The sequence below is a fragment of the Gopherus flavomarginatus genome, chromosome 2 (genome assembly GCF_025201925.1).
Source record: "Gopherus flavomarginatus isolate rGopFla2 chromosome 2, rGopFla2.mat.asm, whole genome shotgun sequence".
Taxonomy (NCBI): Eukaryota; Metazoa; Chordata; order Testudines; family Testudinidae; genus Gopherus; species Gopherus flavomarginatus.
In genome coordinates, this window is record NC_066618.1 from 245,534,511 (window position 1) to 245,560,075 (window position 25,565).

At 42.4% G+C, this 25,565-nt stretch overlaps 1 protein-coding gene across 2 annotated transcripts; it reads right to left on the reverse strand.

The window, feature by feature from the left end:
• Positions 1-273: 273 nt before the first annotated feature.
• On the reverse strand, positions 274-25,532 carry PEX2 (peroxisomal biogenesis factor 2). Of its 2 annotated transcripts, XM_050941215.1 has the most exons (3): positions 25,276-25,532; positions 21,235-21,366; positions 274-2,440 (listed from the first exon to the last, which is right to left on the reverse strand). In XM_050941215.1, exon 3 carries the CDS (start codon positions 2,421-2,423, stop codon positions 1,506-1,508), a length of 918 nt encoding a protein of 305 aa, XP_050797172.1. In that variant the 5' UTR covers positions 2,424-2,440; positions 21,235-21,366; positions 25,276-25,532; the 3' UTR covers positions 274-1,505. The 2 variants fall into 2 exon arrangements, with proteins under 2 accessions (XP_050797172.1, XP_050797171.1); XM_050941214.1 differs by lacking the exon at positions 21,235-21,366 and having other exon boundaries at positions 25,276-25,531.
• Between the last annotated feature and the right edge of the window lie 33 nt (positions 25,533-25,565).

Genomic DNA, 25,565 nt, shown 5'->3' on the forward strand with positions numbered 1-25,565 from the left:
AGACATGCAATAAGGAGTAGAAACTAGCTAAATGGTATATAGTAATAAAGGCTGATAACTTCTAACTTCTAACAAAACTCAGAGTTCTGGTACAGGGTACATAGAACTTACACCAGTTATAGGCATTGGTTCATTCCACAGCTGCACTAGTTACTCGGGCAACATCACTGTTCTAACTGTAGTTGAACAACAGAACTCTAACCCAAGATTTAGTTTAAAAAAAAAAAGACTGAAAAAAGTAATGCTAAAAATAAGAGATTTGGACTGTTCTAATAGAAAGTATCAGCAGACATTTTGTTTTTATTACATACACCTTTTAGATGACAGTATAATTAGTGATATTTTATCCATACAATAAATGAATAGACACAACAAAGGCAGTTATCTTTAGGATAGAACACAAATTAGCTGAATTTTTTTCCTCATATCTTTAGGAAAGACATACATTTTAGGAATTTTCTGTTGTCACAAAATACAGCAGCAGTTAAGATCCTGTTTTGAAAATATAACATTAAATTTAAGTGTTAAAGGGAAGCTGCTAACTACTGAAGTTTTAGCTCCAAAATTTCCTCCCTTAAAAATATTAACCCAGTGTCAAATGTCTTCTAAACAGTTTGGAGGGGAAGAATTGGCTTCTCAATGGTTGTTTTGACTCCTTCGCAGCCAAGACTTCACCTAATTACGTAGTGTAAAAAAAAAAAATAAAAATCTAGTATTGCTAAGGAACCCACCCCAGACACACACACTAAAACACCTGTTATTTATGACAACTTCAGAGTTTGGTGCTCTGCTATTGCAGAGCTGTACTGATAATTGATATCCAGTGAAATTGTGGTACAACAATGAAAATAACCAAACAAAGAGACCCACGTTTATCACTGTGGTATATGAATGCCTATAATAAATATTTATAAAGGCAATAAAAGTACCCTATGACTTTTAGGTGGTATCCACTTAGTAGCCTGGAACGGTAGATGTATTTGGTTGGGACAACTAGGGAACAGATTCACTGCAATGAATTTAAACTGACTTAATGGTACAAAGTGGCAAAAAATGTTTAAAAGGTACTTTTAAGCCTATTCCCCAGTACTAAGAGAACATTATTATTATTATTTTTTGCTGATACATCCTAGGGTGCAGCTCTCCATTTTTCTTTAGGTGATCTCACTACTTTATTATAGATGCTAATGAGTTACTTACCTCAAAAGTAGTTTAAAAGGAATGTCTTTTATGGTGATTATAGAAGGCAGTTGATGAAATATGTGGATAGCTACCATCAATATAGTCCCATGAATCTTTGATTATAATTGGAATAATGGTTAAATTACAATTTTATATTAGTATATGGAAATTAATGTCAATACAGACTTTATTATATCCACAGACATAAGACACAAAGATCAAACTGCTGTAAACAAATATGACAATATGATCAATTTAATAGTGGTTATGAATACTACACAGTTTACTCTAAAGTATGTGCTTCAAGTGCACTGCAAAAAACTCTAGAGGGTGTGAACTTCTGTCATTTCAATCTTGTATTTCAATGGCTGAATATTGTGTACCTCTGTACCACACTTAGGACAGGTAAAATACATGTCAAATAAGCAGTTGCTTTTAATACAATAGTAGCAGAAAACATGTGAGCAGCCTATGGTATGAGGCATAGTTGGCCACTCCCCACATACAGAACATTCCTTGCAATGTGCTGCTAAAGTGTTTTCACTGTTGGAAAAAACTGCAATAGGCAAAGACCAAGATGAAATTTTGAGTTTGAGCTTTTGCATGTTAATGAGTGGTAGAAGATAGATGAGAAATTCAGCAAAGCCATGCCAAAGAAGTTCCCTGTTCATGTATTCAAACCCTATTTGACGAACATTCTGAGGCCTACAAAAGACAGATCTAATTCCTAAAATGCGTTCGGTAAATGTTGCAAATTTTCCTTTCTGAAGGAAAATCAGAAAGTTCAATAGTCCACAAAGTTTTAGAAGTCCAGCTACAAAATTAATGAAATGCTTGGTTCTGAAGAATGACTCTAGCTGGCGACTGCTGAACAAATCATAGCATCTTTCTTCCAACCACCTTCCGCCAACAGTGCAGATAAGATACCATAACTTCTGGTGTTTGCTCAATGGCTGATATTTCTGTGTTTGAGATAAGTCATTCTTGTACTGAATATTCAGAATAGTCTGTCCCACAGTTGCATTCTTAGAATAGATGGTGAATCTCCACAAGAAAAGCCATAAAAATGCTTTTACTTCTGGTTCAATGTGAGCCAACAGCCCTGGTTTAAATCCATGAAAACAGCTGGAAAACTGGGACCAAACTAGCTGCTCCAAGGCTTTGTTTAGTTCAAGAGCATCCAGCTGACTTATTCTGAGCACAGGGTTCACGCTCTCTGCATTATTGCCACTGGAAGTCATGTCTTCTTCACAGATTTCTAGGAATAAATACAGATAAGCTTATAGTATAATTTAACATTTTGCATTGTTTATACTTTAATACAGTTCATATAATATTGTGAACAACAAAATTGAACAAGCAAAGCCATCTCTTTAGGAAATATTAATGCAATATTACACACTGCAACCACCACAATTCAAGAAGTGTCATTAATAACATAACTATCCATCTTAAAATTACTTTAACTGCACTATTATTCCATACAGTAACACAGCTGTATCCTCTTTGAGCTATTCATGATACTAATCACACATTTAGTAATTCACTATAAGACTTAATGCATTGCCTGATGCTAGAAGAGTGATCAAATACTAAAATGAAGAGGAAGATTGTCAACAGTAATTGTAAAACAGTATGCTGGTTTATGGAACTTAATGTGGCAAATAGGTATAGTAAGTAAACTCTTGAGGGGAAAGTAGTGAAGACAAACTTTGCCATATCAACACATCATAAGTTGCTGATAAACTATATACTATAGAAGATATTAGGAGATCTGAGAACTAAGCATAGAAGAAATATGGAATGTAAACAAGTTGGGGATAATAAAGCCTTTAAAACAAAGATAGTGATGTTTAAAAAATGCTAAAAAGATCAAATAAATTTTCAGCACGCACACATTATCTTACAATATATCAGTGATGCCAGCATCTATTTTCTAATCCTCTTTTGACAGGTGCATGGTTTTACTACTGGTTGTATAACAATTTTTCTGGCAAGATGATTAAAATGTATGCTGGTAACATCAACTAATGTGTACTCTTTTCCTGCCTGAGTATTAGAATGAAAAATGATGTTATCCTAAAAAAATAACTTGGTGCATATGTAATCATATTAACAATTCTGTGCAATGGGAAAACAGTAGTATACAGTATAAGGGCATCAAAGTAATCTTGCATAAAAGTCATGGCATAACATGTTTCAGAAATGCAGGATTCTGCTGTGGGGTACCTTATGTAGTGGTCCTTTCACTGAGATACAACAAATAAAAAGAGTTGCTAGGAGGCCTAGTAATCTAATAAGTGCACAGGTTGCTACCACAGATTTGGGGTTTTAAACTGAGTTCCTCACAAAACAGACCAATAGGACTTAATTGCACTGTGGAGGTAGCATGTTTAGTTGATTTAGAAAAGTTGGATAGGAACAGAATGAGTCCCTCCAGAGAACAAAAGTCTGAAATGGAATTTACCAAACTCCACAGGGAGCTGCATCCAGTCCTTATTTGTTAGAGAGAAAGTTGCCATAACACAGAGGTTTTTTTTAAAGAGGTGAATGAATTCTCCTTGAACACACACACACACACACACACACACACACACACACACACACACACACACACACACACACCTGGGGGTGGAGTAGCTGAAGTACGTAGCTGAAGTCAACGTACTTAGATCGACTTTCACTGTGGTGAAGACACCATGGTGTTAACTGCTGTGGCTCCCCCATCAACTCTGCATTTCGTAGCGGTGGAGTACAGGAGTTGACAGGAGAGTGCTTGGAGATCGAGTTATCGTGTCTAGACTAGATGGGATAAAATCAACCCCTGCTGGATTAATTGCTGCCCACCAATCCGGTATGTAGTGTAGACATACCCATAGTACTATCGCAAGGAACACACTGTTGAGCTAAATCTTGCAGTAGATGTGATTAGTTTTTCCATGTGTGCTTGAGAGAAATAATATTAAAGTAAAGGAGATCAGAAAAAATTCAAGATGTTGGCATGCTAAGCTTTTCCTGTTGCCTATAGGTATATCCAATCCTCAAACTTGCAGTGCAATTCCTAGTTCAAGACATACTTTGTATTAGCTCTGATCAAACAAGCGTACTAAAAATAGAGCAGTTGTGGTGGCATGAGCAACAGGAGGGGCTAGTCAGCTTGAGTATGTACTTGTCTGAGATGATGAGTACATACTCAAGGAGACGAGCCATTCCCGCTGCTTGCGCTGCCATGAAGTGTAGTCAGACTCTATGGCAGTAGCTAAGAATTCTAAGTCCTGGAAATTAATATATATTTAAGTAGTTCTAGATAATGTAAGCCACAACAGACTATTAGCATGGGCTCTTATCCAGCAAACCACTTAAGCACATGCATAACTTTGACTTTAATAGGACTATTCACATGCTTAAAGTTATGCACACACTTAAGTAATTTGTTGGATTGGGGCCATACATCGCACTCATTACCCTCCATCACTACGACCGTGTTGAAGAAGCCTGCACTTAACTAGGGTTGTTTGGACAGTTAGAATGTATATAAAAAGGCAAGATTCTGAAGTTGCTCCCATTGATTTCAATGTTATCCATATGTGAACATCAAAGAGTAGAATTTGAAATGCCTAGTCCCATTTGAATGATAAATATGTATGAGAATCACAGTGGTCTTGTGGCTAACTTTTGTTGAAATAATAAGCCTCCACTCCACATATTTCCTGTTTTGCAGCAATGGTGGTTTCTTATTTTACTCTGTTTTTATCCACTTTTATTTTTAAACAGTACTAACACAAAAGGTCTCCTTTGATTACTTTCCCTGCCTCAACAACAGTTATTTCAATGCCTTGTTAGACTTGCACTTTGTGTTGTTGTCACAGATACTGGCCCTATCATTGGAACAAATATGCAGCTTGGTGTCTGTACCGATAAATAAATAAATACATACACAGCCTCCAAGTATCATCATCTTTCAGCTTGTATTTTTTCATTGCAATTCTTCATTTCATATTCTTCTGTTTTATACAGATCTCACCAAGAATCTTGTTTTCCGTCATGCCGCCTAATTAACTTCCATTTCTCCTAGTCCCTACTGCTTGTTGTTCTCTTTTCATCATCTTGCTTTAGATCATTTTAAACTAGTGAAGGAACCAGAATTGTATGCCCAATAATAAAGACAAACACCAGTGTTTCATTTAAGTATATCACCAGGCTAGGAGTACATGAAGGGAACGCTCGAGGCAAAAATCAAGAACAGATAAACAGTATAGTGCATTCTACTAAAATCAGTGTGATTAAGTTGTTACATAAATATGTTAAGACAAAATGATTTAAAACTAAATATTGAGATCTCCTGTTGACATTTTATCACCACAGCCAATTGCTTTTATTTCACAGAAAAAACCCTGAAAAATCAGTTTTCCAATAAGTCTTTTCTTTCCCTAAATAAGCCCATGCTTTGCTTTTAGTTTAAAAAAAATAACCCAAAAATCTATCTTGCACAGTGCATTCCAAAATAAAACAAATTGTATATCACAAAGAAAACAGGAATTTCTCCCATTAGATTTTAATGCCGTTATTGAGTATTGTACAAATTATGAATGAATACATTTTATTTAGAAACATATTATTGACAGAAATCAATCAATTGTAATGTGAGTATTGTCAAGAGTCTGTCAATATTAATGTAATTGTGATTAAGGGGATAACATGGATTTTAGCTATAATACCAAGTAACATCTCCTACATTGCTGCTATCAATATAAGTATTATTATTGACCTGTTCTGAGACACTCAGTACTAGATGTATTACCATTAGGCATATTTGTCAATGCATTCTGCCTACAAAAATTCTACGTTTAAATTTACAGCCCTATAACCTTTGTCAGCACAAACGCACGAATCCAAGTAATCTCTAGGGTGTCATTCTCCCCTACCCCGCCTGGCTATTTCATTGTAATAAACTAATTTCCACTGTTCCAATGTCACTGCCATCTTACTCCCACTTTTCTAGCATAATCAACAGAAATATTGTATTTATATAATTTCTGTGTATAAGCTTCAAGATTTTAAAATATTTCAGTGTTTAAAAAATGTTCAAATGAAAACAAATTTTAAAATGTGTTCTGTTCACAACTGTTGTAATTAAAAACATCATTTGGAATGTTATCCTGCATATTTAAATTAGTAGGCTCACTCCTGTTGACATAAATGGGTTCAGGATTGAGCACTTTAAAATGATCTCTCTCCTGCAGCAAACAGAGTTAGTTTTCATATATAAGAAACATATAGGAGACAAAACAATGGCATCCTGATGGAATTTAGGAGGATATCTATTCCAGAAAAAAATCAAATACTGGCATTGGAAACAAGTTCATAAAACTTTCACTACTCTATACTGATTAATGCAAGCCTTCATTAATATACAGGAGTCCAAGATAAGAAAATATAAAAAGTAGCCAGTGTCCAAACATTTACATTTTAATATCTTAATCATTAAATCGTAAAGGAATGCAGTCCACACCATGGGCTATCAACTAGAACCATCAGCCCCAGATAGTACCCAATAAAACCGGAAGTGAACCATCCCCCTTGCATGGAAGGGGGACTTGGACTCCTCTTCAACACTACCCACCCTGAGACTGGGCTCCATACACAGGAATGTAGTAGGCACTGGGCATGCTGAGGAAAATTTCACATCATCTCTCACCCAGCCCTGTAGAGCTCACGTGGAATAGATAATCAGCAACTCGGGCTCTTTTCTGCAGTCCCCAGCAGATGTCACAGGGAAATGCCAAGTTAGTGCGGATTGAATGGAGCCGTACTATGAAGGCGATGACGCCATGGGGGGCTAGAGCTAGTGCTGAGACACTGGGCTTCCATACCAATAGTATAAGATCTTCCAGGTTTGCAGTTGGCCCAGTCCACTCTCCCCTTTCCCTCCAACAGAGCAACAGTGGAGTATCTGCAAGGGGATCCTCATGGAGATTTCTTCTACCTAAGTCCCCTCTTTTAGATTTTTCCATGAGAGGGGAAAATGTAGACCTCAGTTTTCAAGTCATCACTTTTAAATGAGAGAAATCATATTCCAAACCATCAGTATTCAAATTCTTGTTTACACTACAAATGCTTTGAAATTATAGCTAAGACCCTAGTGTAGACCCTTTATGCTGACAGGATTTTTTCTGCTGGCACAGTAATAGCACCTCTTTGAATTATATTAGCTATTCTGAGAGATGCACTCTTCTGCTGGCATAGCTGTGTCTACAGTGGCAGTTTTACAGGCACAGTTATGTTGGCTGGGGTGTGTGTGGTTTTTTCACATGCCTGACTGACATAGCTATGCCGACAAAACTTTGTAGTGTAGATCTGGCCTTAGTCATCAAGTCTTCCCCTGAATAGAGCCTTATAAACTCAATCCTTGAAAGACTAATGAAAAAAATCTTACATCTTAATATTTGTTTATACACTTTCCAATCTCATCTAGTGAGGGCAGAAGTACCCCCAGCTCAAAGTAACGTTGTGGTTCTGACTGCGTTATTAGCCACTGTAAAATTAATTTGTCATCTATCATTAGCTCATATAACCTAAATTTTTTACATGTCAATTAAGAACTTATCATCTAAAAGAATATGGACTTGAGTTCTCTAAGCATAATACTTCATACTTACATAACGGATATTGGTTTCATTTGTTAGTCTCTAAGGTGCCACAAGGACTTCTTGTTTTTGATAAGGGATAGTGAATCATTGAAAATATCTAATTATTTCTCCTCAAAATTCCTGTGAGGCACAGAAGTATTATCTGCATTTTACAAATGGAGAAACTGGTTTAGAGAGGCTAAATAATTGATCAAACAGCAAGTCAATGCTAGAACCAAGTTTAGAACTCAGATTACTCAACCATTTGTTCATTCCCATCTTTGGTTATAATCATATTATTGTTTGTTCTGTTGTTTCTTCCCGAGTTTTCAACAGTGAACAGAAAACTGATCAAAAGATTGAGACTCTGGCCTTACTACTTCCTATTTAGTGCCAGACCAACAAATTCAAGAGACGAGTGCCATTCCCAACTGAAACTCATTAAGCCTAGATGTTGTAAAATGGGACACAAGAAATTAGCCACTATTCTGAGGCACCTTAAATATCTAGAGACCACAGGGAACATCAGAGACAAGTTGGCTGGGTTATATTTCATAAAATAACTCCACCCATCAGAGTCAGAACATTAGCGTTTCAAGTTCCACAATCAGAAAAGATTCATAGTAGCAAAGATTGACATTATGAAGTAATGAAGGGCAGCTGGAGGTGCTAGAAGCAGTTCATCCAGTCCTCTCTGTCAATATCTGATAGAAATTTAAATTTCTATGTCCATTTTTAAAAAAAATGGAAGATCATCAATATCTTGGGCGACTTTCTCTTGATGAACCAAGTAGTAACCAAGTTTGTTAGTATTCTGATTTTCAGAAGTGTTGAACACTTAGTTCCCAGTGACTCCAAGGGAATTTGTCATCACTTTGCACTTTTGAAAGTCAAGCCACTTGTACTGAATGGCTTCTAGATTACATTGCATAGTCACTGTAATATAACACTTATTGGTTTATACTTTGTAAAGTCTGAGTTGTAAGAGTTATTAAACTCCTAAAAAATAAATAAATCTATATTTCTGTTCTGTGTAACATCAATGAATGGCTCCATCTCACCCAACATTTGGGATACAATCCCACATTTTTATTTATTTTAAAAAACAGAGCTAACAAGATGAATATAGTGAAAGAAAATAGGATTGACTGTTATAAAATCTTCTTTCCCCACTGTCCTTCCTCTGCTCTTTTTTTGGTCATCCCTTACCATATTATATCTAAATTAGATTGCAATTTCCTCCGGGTAGGGACACATCAGTTTTATTTATCTGTAAATCTCCTTTTTACCTTAATAGAGTGAGATATTTTCTGACCCTTATAGTTAATGTTGTATAATGGTTTTCATTCCAACCCCTCTCCCACCATTTTCAGTCATTTAGGCCTTTCATTTTTCAGACTGAAATGTTATTCTTTGAGTGCTTGCTCATATCGATTCCAATTAGGTGTGCGCGCGCTGCGTGCACGTTCGTCAGAAGATTTTTACCCTAGCAACACTCGGTGGGTTGGCTGGGTCGCCCCCTGGAGTGGCACCGTTATGGCGCCAGATATATACCCCTGCTGACCCAACGGCCCTTCAGTTCCTTCTTACCGCCCGTGTCGGTCGTCGGAACAGTGGAGCATGGCTTAGCTGATCTCCACCTCCCTAGCTACCCGTAGTTTTCTCGTTGTTATTGTGTATATAGTTCAAATTTCTATACTTGCAGTTAGTTTATTATTTTCTTTAACATAATTAGTGTATAATTAGTGTATATAGTTAAGGGGTTCGGGGATTAGCCCCTTCCCCTCACTTGGTGCCGAGGCCCATGCCCGGTTCACCGCGTTTCAAACCGTCACTCGGCCTGTCGCAAGCCGATGCCTACAGGAGATCCTCATGACTCGTGCCTTGGGGAATCCCACCTCGCAGATAAGTGCTGCATTTGCAAGGTCTTCAAGCTACAGACCAAAAAGGAGCGGGACTTTCGTCTCTGACAGCTCCTGATGGAGGTAGCTCTTCCTCCTCCACCTTCGGCACCGCAGTGCACCGGTACCACTAAGGCCCCTTGGCACCAACCATCGCCAGCCCAGATGTCTGCTCAGCATCGCTCCCTCTCCCCGCAGGTCAAAAAACATAAGACTCCTGCGGCTTCCGTGTCCATGCCACAGTCGGAGCACATGCCTAAGTCAGACCTCCCGGCACCGACAACTGCTGTGGCACCGACAACTTCAGCAGCACCGACAACTTCAGCACCATCAATTCTGGTCCCGCAAGAGCCGTCGAGTCCAGTGCCTGACAGCTCCCCGGCACGCGCCGTGGTTGAGCTTACTATTCCCTCCACGCAGGAGACGTTCTCTACGGCAAGGGAACTGATTGCACTGACAGAGTCTGCGCTGCCTCAACCCCTGGCACTGCCGGTGCGGGTTATACAGTCCATAGGCAAGCCTGCCCTACTGAGACCATCCTCCGTCAGCACCACTGAGAGGTACCGATCACGATCATGGTCCCGCCGGCGTTCTTGGTCCCATCGCCAATCCCAGTCCCGACGCCTCTCGCAGTCCTGGTACCGTTCTCCATCTCGGTACCGGTCGCACTCGCGGCACTGTTCAGGACCCCGTTCGCCGGCCCAATACTCTCAGTACCGATCAAGCTCCCGGCACAGCTCACGGCACCGCACCTCTCGCAGCCACTTCCGGCATCAAGCTTTGAGGTCCCGGTTGACCTCCTGGCACCATTCCGGTCGCAGGTCCCGGTCTCGTTCCCGGTACCGGTATAACACCCGGTACTGCTCTCCGCTGCAGCGTACAGACAGACTACCCAGGGATGGAGACCATTCTCAGGGGTTTTCAGCTCCTCAGCCGTCTCGCCATGCATATATGTCATCCTATGCGGACAGTGCTTCCTATGCACAGGACCGTGACTTGGATGTCCCCAACCGTGTCTTCCAAGAGACCCAGGCTCAGGACCAAGGACCTCATCAGTGGTCCTTCTGGACGCCTTGGGCATATCACCAAGCCCAAGGTGGACCTCCAGTGCCATCATGCTCCATACCGTCGGAGCACTGGGTGCCTGAGGCTACTGTTAGCTGCCCCCCTCCTGCAGGTACGGAGGACGCTCCCATTCAGGCGCCAGACCCTCAGGTCCCACCAGAGCCAGACGTCACCCAAGTCCACGAGACAACGGAGGACCCGATTGTTCCTGGCCTTTCCTCTTCCTCTTCTCCAGATGAAGCGGTGGCGGGGACATCCTCCTCGGGCCCTCTTCCAATTGACCTAAGGTCACATCAAGACCTCCTGAGACAGGTGGTCCTGAATATGAACCTCCAGGTGGAGGAGGTTCCGGAGATAGAGGACCTGGTGGTAGATATTTTGTCCCACAAGGGTGGCCTTACCATTTATTCGGACAATCCAAGCGAAGGCTGATACCATCTGGCAGTCTCCAGCATCTATTCCGCCCACGGCTAGGGGAATTGAGAGGAAATACATGGTGCCCTCTAAGGGGTACGAGTACCTGTACGTACCCTCCTCCCTGCTCCCTCGTCGTTCAATTGGTTAACGAAAGGGAGCACCATGGCCAGCAAGCCCCTGCCCCAAAAGCAAAGGAGGCTAGGCGCATGGATTTATTGGGACGTAAAATCTACTCTGCGGGGGGCCTCCAATTCAAGGTGGCAAACCAACAAGCCCTGCTTAGCTGCTGTAACTGTAACACCTGGGTGGGGGTGAGAAATTCATAGTTAGTCCCCCAAGACTCACGTCAAGAGTTTAAGGCCATTTTGGAGGAAGGAAAGAAGGTGGCGATAACTTCTTTCCAGGCCTCGTTAGACCCAGCCGACTCCGCAGCCAGAACTCTGGCTTCAGGAATTGCCATGAGGCGAATATCATGGCTTCAGGTGTCAGGCCTTCCACCTGAATTGCAGCATACGATACAGGACTTGCCCTTCGAAGGTCAGAGCCTACTTTTGGAAAAGACTGACCCTAGGCTGCAGAGTCTGAAGGATGATAGGGTGATCATGCGCTCGCTCGGGATGCACACACTGCAGACTCAGCACAGACCCTTCCAGCCCCAGCCTCAGCGCCCTTACCCCCCGCCTAGACAGCGGCAGGACTGCAGCAGGAGGCATGGCCGAGGCAATTGTAGACGGCAGTCCGGACCCCAAGGGGGTCAGAATCCCGGCCCCGCCAAACCACCCGTGGGACCTAAACCAAACTTTTGAAGGTGTGCCCAAGGGCGACGTACCAGTTGTTCAACAGAATCCTTTCCCTCCCTTTTGCAACAGCCTCTCCTTTTTCCTCCCTGTGTGGGCCCAACTAACTTCAGATCGTTGGGTCTTACGCACAGTAGAATTTGGATACCGCCTTCAGTTTATTTCGCCCCACCCCCATCCTCATCCTTCTTCAGGGACCCCTCTCACAAGCAAATCCTCTTGCAGGAGGTACAGTCCCTCCTTGCCATGGGAGCTATAGAGGAGGTACCGGAGGACTTGAGGGGCAAGGGGTTCTACTCCCGCTATTTCCTAATCTGCAAGGCTAAGGGAGGTCTCGGAACAATTCTAGACCTGCGGGGACTCAACAAGTTCTTGATAAAGTTGAAGTTCCGCATGGTATCCCTGGGGACCATCATCCCATCCTTGGATCCTGGAGACTGGTATGCCGCCCTCGATATGAAGAACACGTATTTTCACATTGTGCGGAGGATAAATGGCAGACAGTGCCTCAGGTTTGTTGTCAACCGTCAACATTTCCAATTTACAGTCCTTCTGTTTGGCCTCTCCACAGCCCCAAGAGTGTTCACAAAGTGTATGGCCGTAGTCGCCGCCTCCCTCCGTCGTTGACGCATACACGTCTTCCCGTATCTCGACGATTGGCTCATTCGCGGGGCCTCCGAGACCCACGTAACATGGCACGTGGGCATCATCAAGGACCTATTCATCCAACTAGGCCTGATGATCAACCTAGAGAAATCTACTCTGGTTCCCACACAAAGAATAGAGTTCATTGGGGCCATTCTGGATTCCAGTCTCGCCAGGGCCTGCTTACCACAGCCGCAGTTTCACGCAATGATATCTATTATACAAGGCCTACAAAAATTCCCAGCCACTTCGGCTCGAACTTGTCTCGGCCTCTTGGGTCACATGGCTGCCTGCACGTTCGTGACCAAGCATGCCAGGCTACGCCTATGTTCCCTTCAAACTTGGCTCTCCTCAGTATACCACCCGGGGAGACACAATATAGGCAGGATCCTCACGGTTCCCCCGAGACTCCTAGGCTCCCTCGACTGGTGGTTGACGCCCTTCCTGATGTGTGCAGGGATGCCATTCCATCTGCCCCAGCCTTCTATGGTCCTGACGACGGATGCATCATCTCTTGGCTGGGGTGCTCACTTCGAACATCTTCGCACTCAAGGCCTTTGGTCATCTCAGGAGCTGGCCTTGCACATCAATGTCCGAGAGTTGACAGCAGTCTGCCTTGCATGCCAGGCATTTCAACAGCATCTGCAAGGCCGTTGTGTCTCAGTGTTCACAGACAACACAACGGCCATGTATTACATAAACAAACAGGGGGACACGGTCCTCCCCTCTTTGTCAGGAAGCCATTCAACTCTGGGACTTTTGTATAGCCCACTCGATAGACCTGGTAGCGTCCTTTCTCCCAGGGCTTCAGAACACTCTGGTGGATCGACTCAGCAGATCCTTCTGCTCTCATGAGTGGTCGATCCATCTGGACATTATTCATTCTGTTTTCGGGAAGTGGGAATTTCCCCACATAGACCTCTTCGCTTCCCGCGAGAACAGGAAATGCCAGATGTTCTGCTCCTTCCAAGGTCTCTCCCTGGGCTCGATCTCAGACGCTTTCCTGATACCGTGGACGAGCCAACTGCTTTACGCCTTTCCACCGTTCCTGCTGGTTCACAGGATCCTGCTAAAGCTCCACAGGGACGGAGCTCACTTGATCATGATCGCCCCAGCGTGGCCCAGGCAGCACTGGTACACCATGTTGCTCGACCTGTCGATAGCCAGCCCAGTTACCCTGCCTCTTCACCCAGACCTCATAACTCAGGACCACAGCAGACTTCACCACCCAGACCTGCAGTCCCTTCACCTCCACGGCATGGCATGGCTCCTGCGTGGTTGAGCCAGTCAAAGTTACGCTGCTCTGCCTCAGTACAACAAATACTCCTGGATAGCAGGAAACCTTCCACTCAGTTTACGTATCTGGCCAAGAGGAAGCATTTCTCCTGCTGGTGCGAAACGCAAAATGTTACTCCCACCGAGGTCTCGCTCCCCACCATCCTGGACTATCTCTGGTCTCTCAAACAGCAGGGCCTAGCGGTATCATCGAGGGTGCACTTGGCGGCCATTTCTACCTTCCACCCAGCGAGAGTGGCCGCTCCGTGTTTTCACACCCTATGGTTTCCAGGTTCCTCAAGGGCTTGGAGCGCCTATACCCCCAAGTACGCCGCCCTGCCCCTACCTGGGACCTCAACCTGGTCTTAACCAGACTTGTCTCCACCATTTGAGCCATAAGCAACTTGCTCGCTGCTATACCTGTCCTGGAAGACAGTTTTCCTCGTAGCCATTACATCGGCCAGACGAGTCTCCGAGTTTCGGGCGCTCAGGGTGGACCCACCATATACTGTGTTTCACAAGGACAAGGTGCAGTTGCGACCACACCCAGCGTTCCTCCCTAAAGTGGTATTGGCCTTCCATATCAATCAGGACATCTTCCTTCCAGTCTTCTTCCCGAAGCTGCACTCATCACGACGGGAGCAACAACTGCACTCCCTAGATGTCCATAGGGCGCTCGCATTTTATATCGAATGGACGAAGCCCTTTCGTAAATCACCGCAACTCTTCGTCGCAGTGGCAGACCGAATGAAGGGCCTACCTGTCTCCTCCCAGAGGATCTCCTTTTGGGTGACGGCATGCATCCGCACTTGTTATGACTTGGCTCATGTTCCCTCAAGCCATCTCACCGCACATTCTACCAGGGCTCAGGCTTCATCTGCTGCCTTCCTGGCTCATGTACCAATCCAGGAAATATGTTGCGCAGCTACCTGGTCCTCGGTCCACACCTTTGCCTTGCATTATGCTCTGGTTCAACAGTCAAGAGATGATGCAGCCTTTGGCTCAGCAGTTTTGCATTCTGCAACATCTCACTCCGACCCCACCGCCTAGGTAAGGCTTGGGAATCACCTAATTGGAATCGATATGAACAAGCACTCGAAGAAGAAAAGACTGTTACTCCCCTTTGTAACTGTTGTTCTTCGAGATGTGTTGCTCATATCCATTCCAAACCCGTCCTCCTTCCCCTCTGTCGGAGTAGCCGGCAAGAAGGAACTGAAGGGCCGTTAGGTCGGCAGGGGTATATATCCGGCACCATAACGGTGCAACTCCAGGGGGTGACCCAGCCGACCTACCAAGTGTTGCTAGGGTAAAAACGTGCACGCGGTGCATGCACACCTAATTGGAATGGATATGAGCAACACATCTCTAAGAACAACAGTTACAAAGGTGAGTAACCATCTTTTCTTGGCTTCATCTCTATGTGAAAGTGACTCAATTCAGCATAGAACTTAAACACATGCTTAACTTAAAGATTGTGACTGATCCTATAATCTTCAAATGGCGCAGTATGAGCAAAATTAATATAGTTGTTTGAGAATTATATATATTTTAAATCTTGTGACCACATTCAAAATGGGTGGAAAGTTGAAGTTTGGTGTGGAAATAGTCCTTATTATGGCAAAATACCATAGAGTATTCCAATGAAATATGTTTGAATTGACCAAGTGACTGACCTTTAAAACATACACAATACACTTGGAATGCTGCTTCTGTCCCCCGAAAAGAGCTTGTGAAGTATGCGCTGAGGAAGCATATCCTCTACAAGTGTAAAGCTAACTTATCTGTGTACTGAAAAGTGAATTGAGACTATCAGCTGATGGACACTTTACAAACGTTTGCTGGAGGGAATCCACCTCTGGTGTACTTTAGGAACTGTGCCTCCCCTAATGTTTACAGGAAAGAGCCTCCCTGCAAACTTCTAAAGGATTGCTTCTGGATCTCCTAAGGTGTGTGTGAGAGAGACAGGGTTTCAGGGCCATTTAGCCAAATGGTTCCAAGTTACTGTTATCAATTTATTGAAAAACTAGCAGAGTTTAGAAATCCTGCAGAGTGAAATTCCTTCTTTCATTTTTCTGTGTGATAGTAGAAAAATATAGTGGAAAACATGTATTTATTAAAATACTCTTATTCATGAGTAAGGCTATGTTTTAGTCATGGGTATTTGTAGTAAGTCATGGACAGGTCACTGGCAGTAAACAAAATATTCAGGGTCTGTGACCTGGCCATGACTTGAACTATATATCCCAAATTAATACTTGGGCCACCGGGGGGACGGCGGGGAGGAAGAGAAAGGGGAAAGTCTGGGGGCACCACTGGTGCTGGGGAGGGGAGGCGGACAGCAGCGCATGACCCGAGACTGCTGCTGGTGGGGGGGGCTGGCAGACTCACTACCTAGCTCCACACAGCTTCCCCAAGGTGGCCGGCATGTCCCTGCTGCTCCTAGGCCCACAGCATTTGTGCAGGTAGTGAGCCAGATTCTGCTATAAATCCAAAATATGTTCACTGAAGTGAACTCTTCTGGTCTAGTCAAGGAAGCACATTGCTTTTAAAAGTACAGAACTTTCTTTTAACATAAGTAATGGATGTCTGTTCATTTCGTTTTTGTTATTGAACATATCATTTATTAGGATAGGATATCAAAACTGTATGTGTGCCTAATGTGTGCCTGTAATCACTAGTCAAATTTAACTGGCCACCTGTTGACATACTGAATTTGCTCATCTCAGTCAATGCACACACAATTATGCACTTCAAAAAAAAAAAAAAAGTTAAGCTGTTGTTGTCTTTGCCAAGAGATCCTGAAATGGTCTCTGATTGAATAGTCATATAATATACTTATTTTGACCCAAAACTATCTACTGGTGATCTTTTGTTTAATGTTAATTATTTTGAAGTGGAAGCTTAATTATCAATTTTTTTCCTTTAAGAGGCAGAAAGAAGGTAGAATTTAATAAAGGTAAGATCTATTCCCCCCGCATTTTGAGTATATTTTGTTGCAATACAGCATAGGTGAAAATGAGATCCAGGTCCCATATATTTTCCTTGGTAAACTCATTTTAAAATGTATTTACTTTGTTCATGTTCTCTTATGTTTCTTGGCATTGATGGAGTACAGTACATAACCTTCTTGAAGTTTTTCTCTCCCCACCCCTGCCCCAGATCCTCTTTCAAGCTGCCAGTGGCAAAAAACACTAGCATTTAGTAATTTTCTGAACCCCTATTTTAATCTTCTATAGGCACACTTGACCTTCCCCTGTCTTTAAAAGACCATTTCTTGACTTGCCACCACCATACAGGCAGAGGTCCAGGGATTAAAAATGGGAGTATCAACATCAGAATGCAGGAAAGTGCTTCTCTCATCCTATACTATGAAGCCGCTGGAGGAGGCAGAATGGTGTATAGTATAAGTTGTTTATTTTAATTTATCCATAGGTCCACATTTGGTTCATATGAATCTTGAATTGCAATAAATGTCATTGACCCAGTTCTCAGCACGAGTCACTGACTCCTTTATGAAAGAAAGTTACATCTGAAAAGATTATGTGCAAAGAACATGAACAGTCATAAGAACATTCTGATTCAAGGTGAAAGCTTCCTCTTTAAAGATCGTGTTGTTTTTTAGCTGCATTATAAAACTGGTTGTTGACCTTATAACACTTAGCTTTTGTTTATAATAAATTCTGCTTCTTCCCTTGTCAAATGGTTTATAAATGCACGAGAAGAGCTTTTTTTTTTCCTTCTTTTAAGGTGTGGCCATACAGAATTTAGAGTCTATTAAACAGTCAGTTCTAAATTAGAACTATCTGTAAGTGAAAATATTTGTATTTAACCCTAAATTTTAAGGCTTTTGTTTCTGTAGGTTAATCATACTTTTAATAGTATGCATTCTTCTAGTTTATATCTAAAAAAGTGTCACCTGAAAAATAACTCAAGGAATGAATGATAATATGATGAATTAATTTTTAAATTTTGGAACATCAAAATCATGTAGAGTAGACCCATTTCTAGTGCTCAATGATCCACCACTGTGAACCAGACTGTGATATCACATCTACCAGAAACTCCATTAATCCTTGCATAGTTTTAAAATGCATCCCAAGATCCAGTACTTGTGAAGTGAAACATAGCCTCTATCTTTATTTTGAGCAATCTGGACATACTTTCCCATATCACAGAGTATAAAGCTTCTCAAAGTGATCTTTATTAACTGAACTGAGTAGTTCAGCTGTCTGATGCCCTTTTACCATCATTAATGTACATGTTTGCATCCTCTGTAAAGAATAATGGCAGCTAGTCTAAGTCGTGATTCATCCAGGTACTTAAGCATAATTTTGAGTTAATCACAGTTCTCATTTCACTGTTATACAACAGAATACCAATTGAAATTTATTAAATGTTTTGGATGTTTTCTACCTTTTCTAATACAGGATTTCAATTACAACACAATACAAAGTGTACAGTACACATTTTGTATTATAACATTTGCACTGTAAAAATTATAAACAGTATAGTATCTCACTTCACCTCAAAAGTAGCGTAATGCACTCTGTTGTAAAAGTGCAACTTACAAATGTAGATTTGTTACATAACTGCACTTAAAAATAAACAATGTAAAACTTTAGAGCCTATAAGTCCACTCAGTCCTACTTGTTCAGCCAATCGCTAAGAAAAACAAGTTTGTTTATCTTTACGGGAGATATGCTGCCCGCTTCTTATTTACAATGACCTAAACTGTGAACAGGCATTTGCATGGCACTTTTGTAGCCAGCATTGCAAAGTATTTATGTGCCAGGTATACTAAACATTCGTATGCTACTTCATGCTTTGGACACCATTCCAGAGGACATGGTTCCATGCGGATGACACTCATTTTAAAAAAAAGAAAGGTTAAATAATTTGACTGAGCTTCTTGTGGGATAATTGTATGTCTCCTCTGTTTTACCTGCTTCCTGCATATATTTCATGTTACAAAGTCTTGGATGATGACCCAGCACATGTTCATTTTAACACCTTTTCCTGCAGATTTCACAAAACGCAAAGAAAGTACCAATTTGAGATGTCTAAAGACAGCTACAGCAGTGATCAGCTTTCAATGTTAATAACCGGTTCCCTACCAGCTCTTCGATGGCAGGTCGTTCAGTGCCACTGAAGACCTCCGGAGCGAGTGAATGACCCGCCGCTGAAGTGCTGCCGATGACCCGGTAGAGAACCAGTTATTAAGTGCCGCCCATTGAGTACAAGCCCAAGACCCCCCACTCTAACTGCCCTCCAGGGCCCCACCTCCTACCCAACTCGCCACGCTCCCCGTTCCTTGACTGTCCCAACCCCATCCACCACCACCCCGACAGATCCTTGGAACTCCCATGCCTACCCAACCCCCCCCACATTTTTCCATTCCCTGACTGCCCCCCCAGAACCACCCCCTCCAACTGCTCCCTGCCCCTTATTCAACCCCTCCTTCCAGCCCTGGCTCGGCCCTCTTACCATGCTGCTCAGGGCAGCGTGTATGGATGCCGCGTGACCCCCTGGAGCTTGCAGCCCCATCCCCTTACCATGCCACTCAAAGCGGCAGAAGCTACAGAGCTGCCCAGGAGCGGTCCAGAGCTGCCCAGGAGCGGTCCAGAGCTGCCCAGGAGCGGTCCAGAGCTGCCCAGGAGCTGGCGCAGGGCTCTGCGAAAGGTAGAAAGGTGGGGGTGGGGCCAGGGGAGTCTCCCCAGCTGGGAGCTCAGGCAGGCCGTACAGGTCGGTCCCACGGGCTGGAGTTTGCCCACCCCTTTAACAATCGGTTCTAAAACCAGCTTCTAATTTTAAACAACAGGTTCGTGCAAACTGGCTCCAGCTCACCACTGAGCTACAGTGCTCAACCCAAGGTTTAAGAATCTGAAGTGCCTTCCAAGTTCTGAGAGAGACAAGGGGTAGAACATGCTTTCAGAAGTCTTAAAAAAAGCAATACTTCGATGCGGAAGCTACAGAACCTTAACCACCAAAGAAAATCAACCTTTTGCTGGTGGCATCTGATTCAGATGGTGAAAATGAACATGCGGCAGGCTGCACTGCTTTGGATCATTATCAAGCAGAACTCATCATCAGCATGGACGCATGTCCTCTGGAATGGTGGTTGAAGCATGAAGGGACATATCAATCTTTAGTGCACCTGACACAAATATCTTGCAACACCGGCTATAAACGTGCCATGCAAACACCTGTTCTCACTTTCAGGTGACACTGTAAACAAGAAGTGGGCTGCATTATCTCCTGCAAATGTAAACCAACTTGTTTGTCTTAGCAGTTGGCTGAACAAAAAGTAGGACTGAGTGGCCATGTAGGCTCTAAAGTTATACATTGTTTATTTTTGAATGCAGTTATTGTGTACATAATTCTACATTTGTAAGTTCAACTTTCATGATGGAGATTGCATTACAGTTCTTGTAGTAGGTGAATTGAAAAATACCATTTTTATAGTTAAATATTTGTAATAAAAAATGAATGTAAAGTGAGCACAGCATACTTTGTATTGTGTTGTAATTATCAATATTTAAAAGAGCAGAAAACAAAAAATTTAAATAAATGGTATTCTATTGTTTAACTGTGCGACTACTCGTGATTAAATTTTTTTAATTGCTTGACACCCCAATATAGAACCATCACACCTTTTAAACTTCTATTACTATTCCTCTCCTCTTTGATTAGTCAAATAGTTCTCCATTAATATGTTCCATTTAGCTTATAGCTGTTTAATATTCACACAAACAATAAATCATCTACTAGAATCATAAGATAGATAAACAATATAATGGCCGCTTCAGCAGATATCTAAATTGTACACACGAATATAGTTAGCAAGAGCCAAACAGTGTGCATTGAGTGACATAAGCAGAATTGTTTCTAGCCAGTGCTGTTAACATTTTTGTTGCCATTTTCTGCACTAGCTTGAGGCAACAGGATTGTGTGGGTAAAGGAGTCTCAGCGGTCTGAGCAGTATCAGAAACTATTCTACGGGCCTCACAAATTTTCCTCTTAATCATTAAGGCCTTCCTTCCAAGTATCTTACCAATGCATCTGGCACTACATAATTTTACATATATATAGTTTCATTTTAGTAATATTCAGTTGCTAGTTTTTACTATTTCTTTTGTGGGGCACATAGAATGGCAGAAATGTCACTTTAGAAGAATATTGCCTAAATTGGTAGGCACAATGGAGGACATAAATTAGATGTTCGCAAATACACACAGTTGTTTATACAGGCAGTCCTTGACTTTGACATTCGACTTAAGAATGGCACTTACAACACTTCTGAATTTACCCCCTGATTTGACTTACGAAAATTTGTTTCGACTTTACGATGCTCGGTCCCACAATGGCGTGTATTGCGGTTCCGAGTTACAAGACTTCAATTTATGAGGCAATGTTCAGGAACCAACTGTGTCGTAAGTCCAAGGACTGCCTGTATAGCTAAGAAAATACTTTAAGCGAGGTGCCATGGGCTTAGTAGAGGAAGAACATTCCTGTGCACCTAGCCTTAACTCATTTTCTTATAAATTCCACTTGGATTAAGATAGAATATTGTGCACTGGACAATACGCTTCGAATAGGTTGGTTCAATCTGATGTATATGAAAGAATGTCACTACATTTAAGTTGTCTGAAAACAAGACTATTGTGGAGAAACTAAATGAATTCTTTGCTTTGGTCTTCATGGCTGAGGATGCGAGGGAGATTCCCAAACTTGAGCCATTCTTTTTAGGTAATAAATCTGAGGAACTGTCCCAGACTGAGGTGTCAATAGGAGATTTTGGAACAAAGTGATGAATTTAACTGTAATAAATCTGGAGCTCAAATATGAAACTGAAGAACAATTAACTGTGGTACATAACTTATTGCTTAATCAGCTTCTGTACTACATAATAAGAACATAAGAACGGCCGTACCGGGTCAGACCAAAGGTCCATCTAGCCCAGTATCTGTCTACCGACAGTGGCCAATGCCAGGTGCCCCAGAGGGAGTGAACCTAACAGGTAATGATCAAGTGATCTCTCCCCTGCCATCCATCTCCATCCTCTGATGAACAGAGGCTAGGGACACCATTCTTTACCCTTCCTGGCTAATAGTCATTTATGGACTTAGCCACCATGAATTTATCCAGTTCCCTTTTAAACATTGTTATAGTCCCAGCCTTCACAACCTCCTCAGGTAAGGAGTTCCACAAGTTGACTGTGCGCTGTGTGAAGAAGAAGAACTTCCTTTTATTTGTCTTAAACCTGCTACCTATTAATTTCATTTGGTGACCCCTGGTTCTTGTATTACTAAATAATTGGAGGATAGCTGATGTGACATCAATTTTTTTTAAATGGCTACAGAGGCAATCCTGCCAATTACAGAGCAGAAAACCTAACGAACAACAGGAAAATTGATTGAAACTATAGAAAAGCGTTATTAGACACATAGATTAACACAATATGTTGGGGAAGACTTAACACTGCTTTTGTAAAGGGAGATTGGTGAGGCATAATCCATTAGAATTCTTTGAGGGAGTCAATAAGCATGTGAACAAGGGTGATCCAATAAAAATAGTGTGCCTGGACTTTCAGAAAGCCTTTGATAAGGTCCTTCACCAAAGGCTCTTAAGCAACGTTGGCAATCATGGGATATAAGTGGAAAGGTCCACTCATGGATCAGTAAGTGGTTAAAAGATAGGAAACACAGGACAGGAATACATGGTCAGTTTTCAAAGCAGAGAGTAAACAGCAGGGCCCTCAAAGGATCTGTTCCGGGGCCAGTGCTGCTCACATATTCATAAATGATGTGGAAAAAAGGATAAACAGTAACGGGGCAAAGATTGCAGACAATACAAAATTAATCAAAGCTAAGTCTAAAGCTGATTGTGAAGAGCAACAAAAGGATCTCACAAAATTGGGTTACTGGGCAACAAAATGGCAGATTAAATTCAATGTTGATAAAGGCTTATTGAAAAACATAATCCCAACCACATATACAAAATGGTGGTGTCTAAATTAGCTGTTATAGTTCAGGAAAGTGATCTTGGAGTTACTGTGGATAGTTCTCTGAAAACATCCACTCAACATGCAGTAGTGGTCAAAAAAAGCTAATAATTACAAAAGGATAGACAAGACAGAAAATATCATAATGTCCCTATATAAATCCACAGTTCACCCACATCTTGAATACTACATGCAGTTCTGGCCACCCCATTTCAAAAAATAAATTAGAACTGGAAAAAGTACAGAGAACAACAACAGAAACAATTAGGGGTATGGAACAGCTTCAGTAGGAGAAGAGATTAAAAGATTGGGATTGGTTCAGCTTGGACTAGGGACGACTAAGTGGGGATATGATAGAGGTCTATAAAATCATGAATGGTGTAGAAAAAGTGAATATGGAAGTGATATTTATCCCTTCACATAACACAAAAACCAGGGGGTCACCCAATCAAACTAATAGGCAGCAGGTTTAAAACAAACAAAAGGAAGTACTACTTCACACAATATACAGTCAACCTGTGAAACTCGTTGCTAGGGAATGCTGTGAAGGCCAAAACTAGGCTCAAAACATAATTAGAAAAGTTCAGACAGTAGGTCCATCAATGGCTATTCACTCAGATGGTCAGAGGTACAACCCCATTCTCTGGGTGTCCCTCAACCTCTGACTGCTAGTAGCTGGATGAAAGGGGATGATCCTTCAATAAGTGTCCCTGTTCTGTTCATTCCCTCTGAAACATCAGCACCAACCACTGTTGGAAGACAGCATACTGTGCAAGATGGACAATTGGTCTGACCCAATATGGCTATTCTCATGTTCTTATTCTTTCAGAAGAAATAAGAGGAATTTAATTTTTTTTGTTCCAAGATTATGTTTTTAAGGTACATATTAATAACTGTAGTAGATATGCCACTATCGATATTATTGCCTATTTCCACAAGGAGTGCTGGTGGTGGTGGAGTTAAGTCATAGTTGTCAAACACCTGCTCTGCATATTGGATCTAGTGCTTCTCATATATCTATGTGACCTGCATGAGCTATTCAGAATCTACTAAAACATAATTACAAAAAATATTCTAGACATCATGTTTATAAAGTTAACCCTCTAACTGCAAAGTGAGTAACTGATGTGAAATTCCATGAATCTGTGGACAGCCTGAAACAATAGATTTTCAGGTACGAATTCCTTTACGCCAATTAATCTAATTGGAATATTAATTCCAGGGACAAATGCTGACACTTAACAATTTTATTGATGATCACTTAATCAGATGAGCTGGTGATGATGAAGACCATGAGTGAATGGCAATTGGGAGCTACTGTACAGGAAGGAAAATAGAAGAGGGATATACAGAGAGAAAATAGGATGGAGAAAGAAAAAAAAAAAGTGTAGAAATTGACTCTATAAAGGGTAGAAATAATGGTGGTCCTAAATGTGAACATTTACCTACTGTGAGATGTTGACTTGTGAGTTAATAGCTAAAAGTTTAGTTTACTACAACCAGGCCCTTTTCCCTGCACAAACAGTGCACCTCAACCTTTGTGCAAGTATACAATTGATACTGGGGGCAGAAGTGGATGGAAAGAGAAAGAGGATGGTGACTGCTATGGACTGAAGGGAATGTACAGTCCTAATTTTTTTAACCCTGGTCTATAAATTAAAAATAGAATTCAGCTGTCTTCAAACATAAGTTTACCACTAGCAGGTTAAGGGATAAAACTGTATTCACTATGTAAAACTCATACCCCACTCAACTGGTCATCAGGAGCCCAAGTGCTATCAAGTGAAACCAGAGGGCAGCCATCCTTAGCAGAGAACAGCCCCAACGTGTAATGAGCATAGCAAAGACTTCAACCCTAGCATGTAACACCCCATCTTAATCCTAAAGGTCTAGTGGTCAAAGACTACAGGACCTGGCTTACAGGGTTCCTATAGCTGCCACTTTGGACATGGCACATTCCAGGCTAGGTGGGCCCTGTAGTCTCTCCATAGCCTCCATCAAAGAGAAATGGGCAAGAGATCAAAGGCCGCACAGAAGAGCCGGAGTAAGCTTTTCTATCACCACTGTACTGTGACCCTTGCTACCAGCTAGTCTCCAGCTGGCATAGTGGGAAGCCTATAAAAAGTGATGCCAGGCCCAAGTCTTTGACTACGCCAGGGGCAGGGCCTGAGCGCTCCTAGTCCCCCAAGCGGGGCAGTTCCGGGGCCATTAATGGTGAACTCTTAGGGAAGGGGGGTTTCTTCCTAGGTCTGAGAAATAAGAACCTAACATTCACTAGAACAAACAGCTTCTCCCTCCCCCACCGCATCCTTATTCTCCCCCGAACTCCTCGAACGGCTGCCCCCGGTGTGCCCCAGACTGACCTCTGCTGCCGTCCTGGCTGCTGCCCAGAGCCGCCTGGCGCTCGCCCCCCGGCTTTGAGGCGAGGAGAACCTGAGCGTCCCTCTCGCCGCCTGCCAGTGGGAGGCAAAGCACCAGTGAGCTGCCAGGGCTGGGGCACCCTGGCCCGTCTCGCGCCCAGGCCTGGCTCCGTTATTAACAGCTAATTGCAACCCGGATCATGGCGCCTGCGCCCACTGCCTAGACCGGCTGTCACGCAGCCCAACAGATACCACAGAGATAGAGCCCGCCGCCGCCTAGAGTGCCCCCAACT

Bases quoted from the DNA above. Each gene is read 5' to 3' on its own strand.
- PEX2 (XM_050941215.1), bottom strand. From the start codon at position 2,423: ATGACTTCCAGTGGCAATAATGCAGAGAGCGTGAACCCTGTGCTCAGA.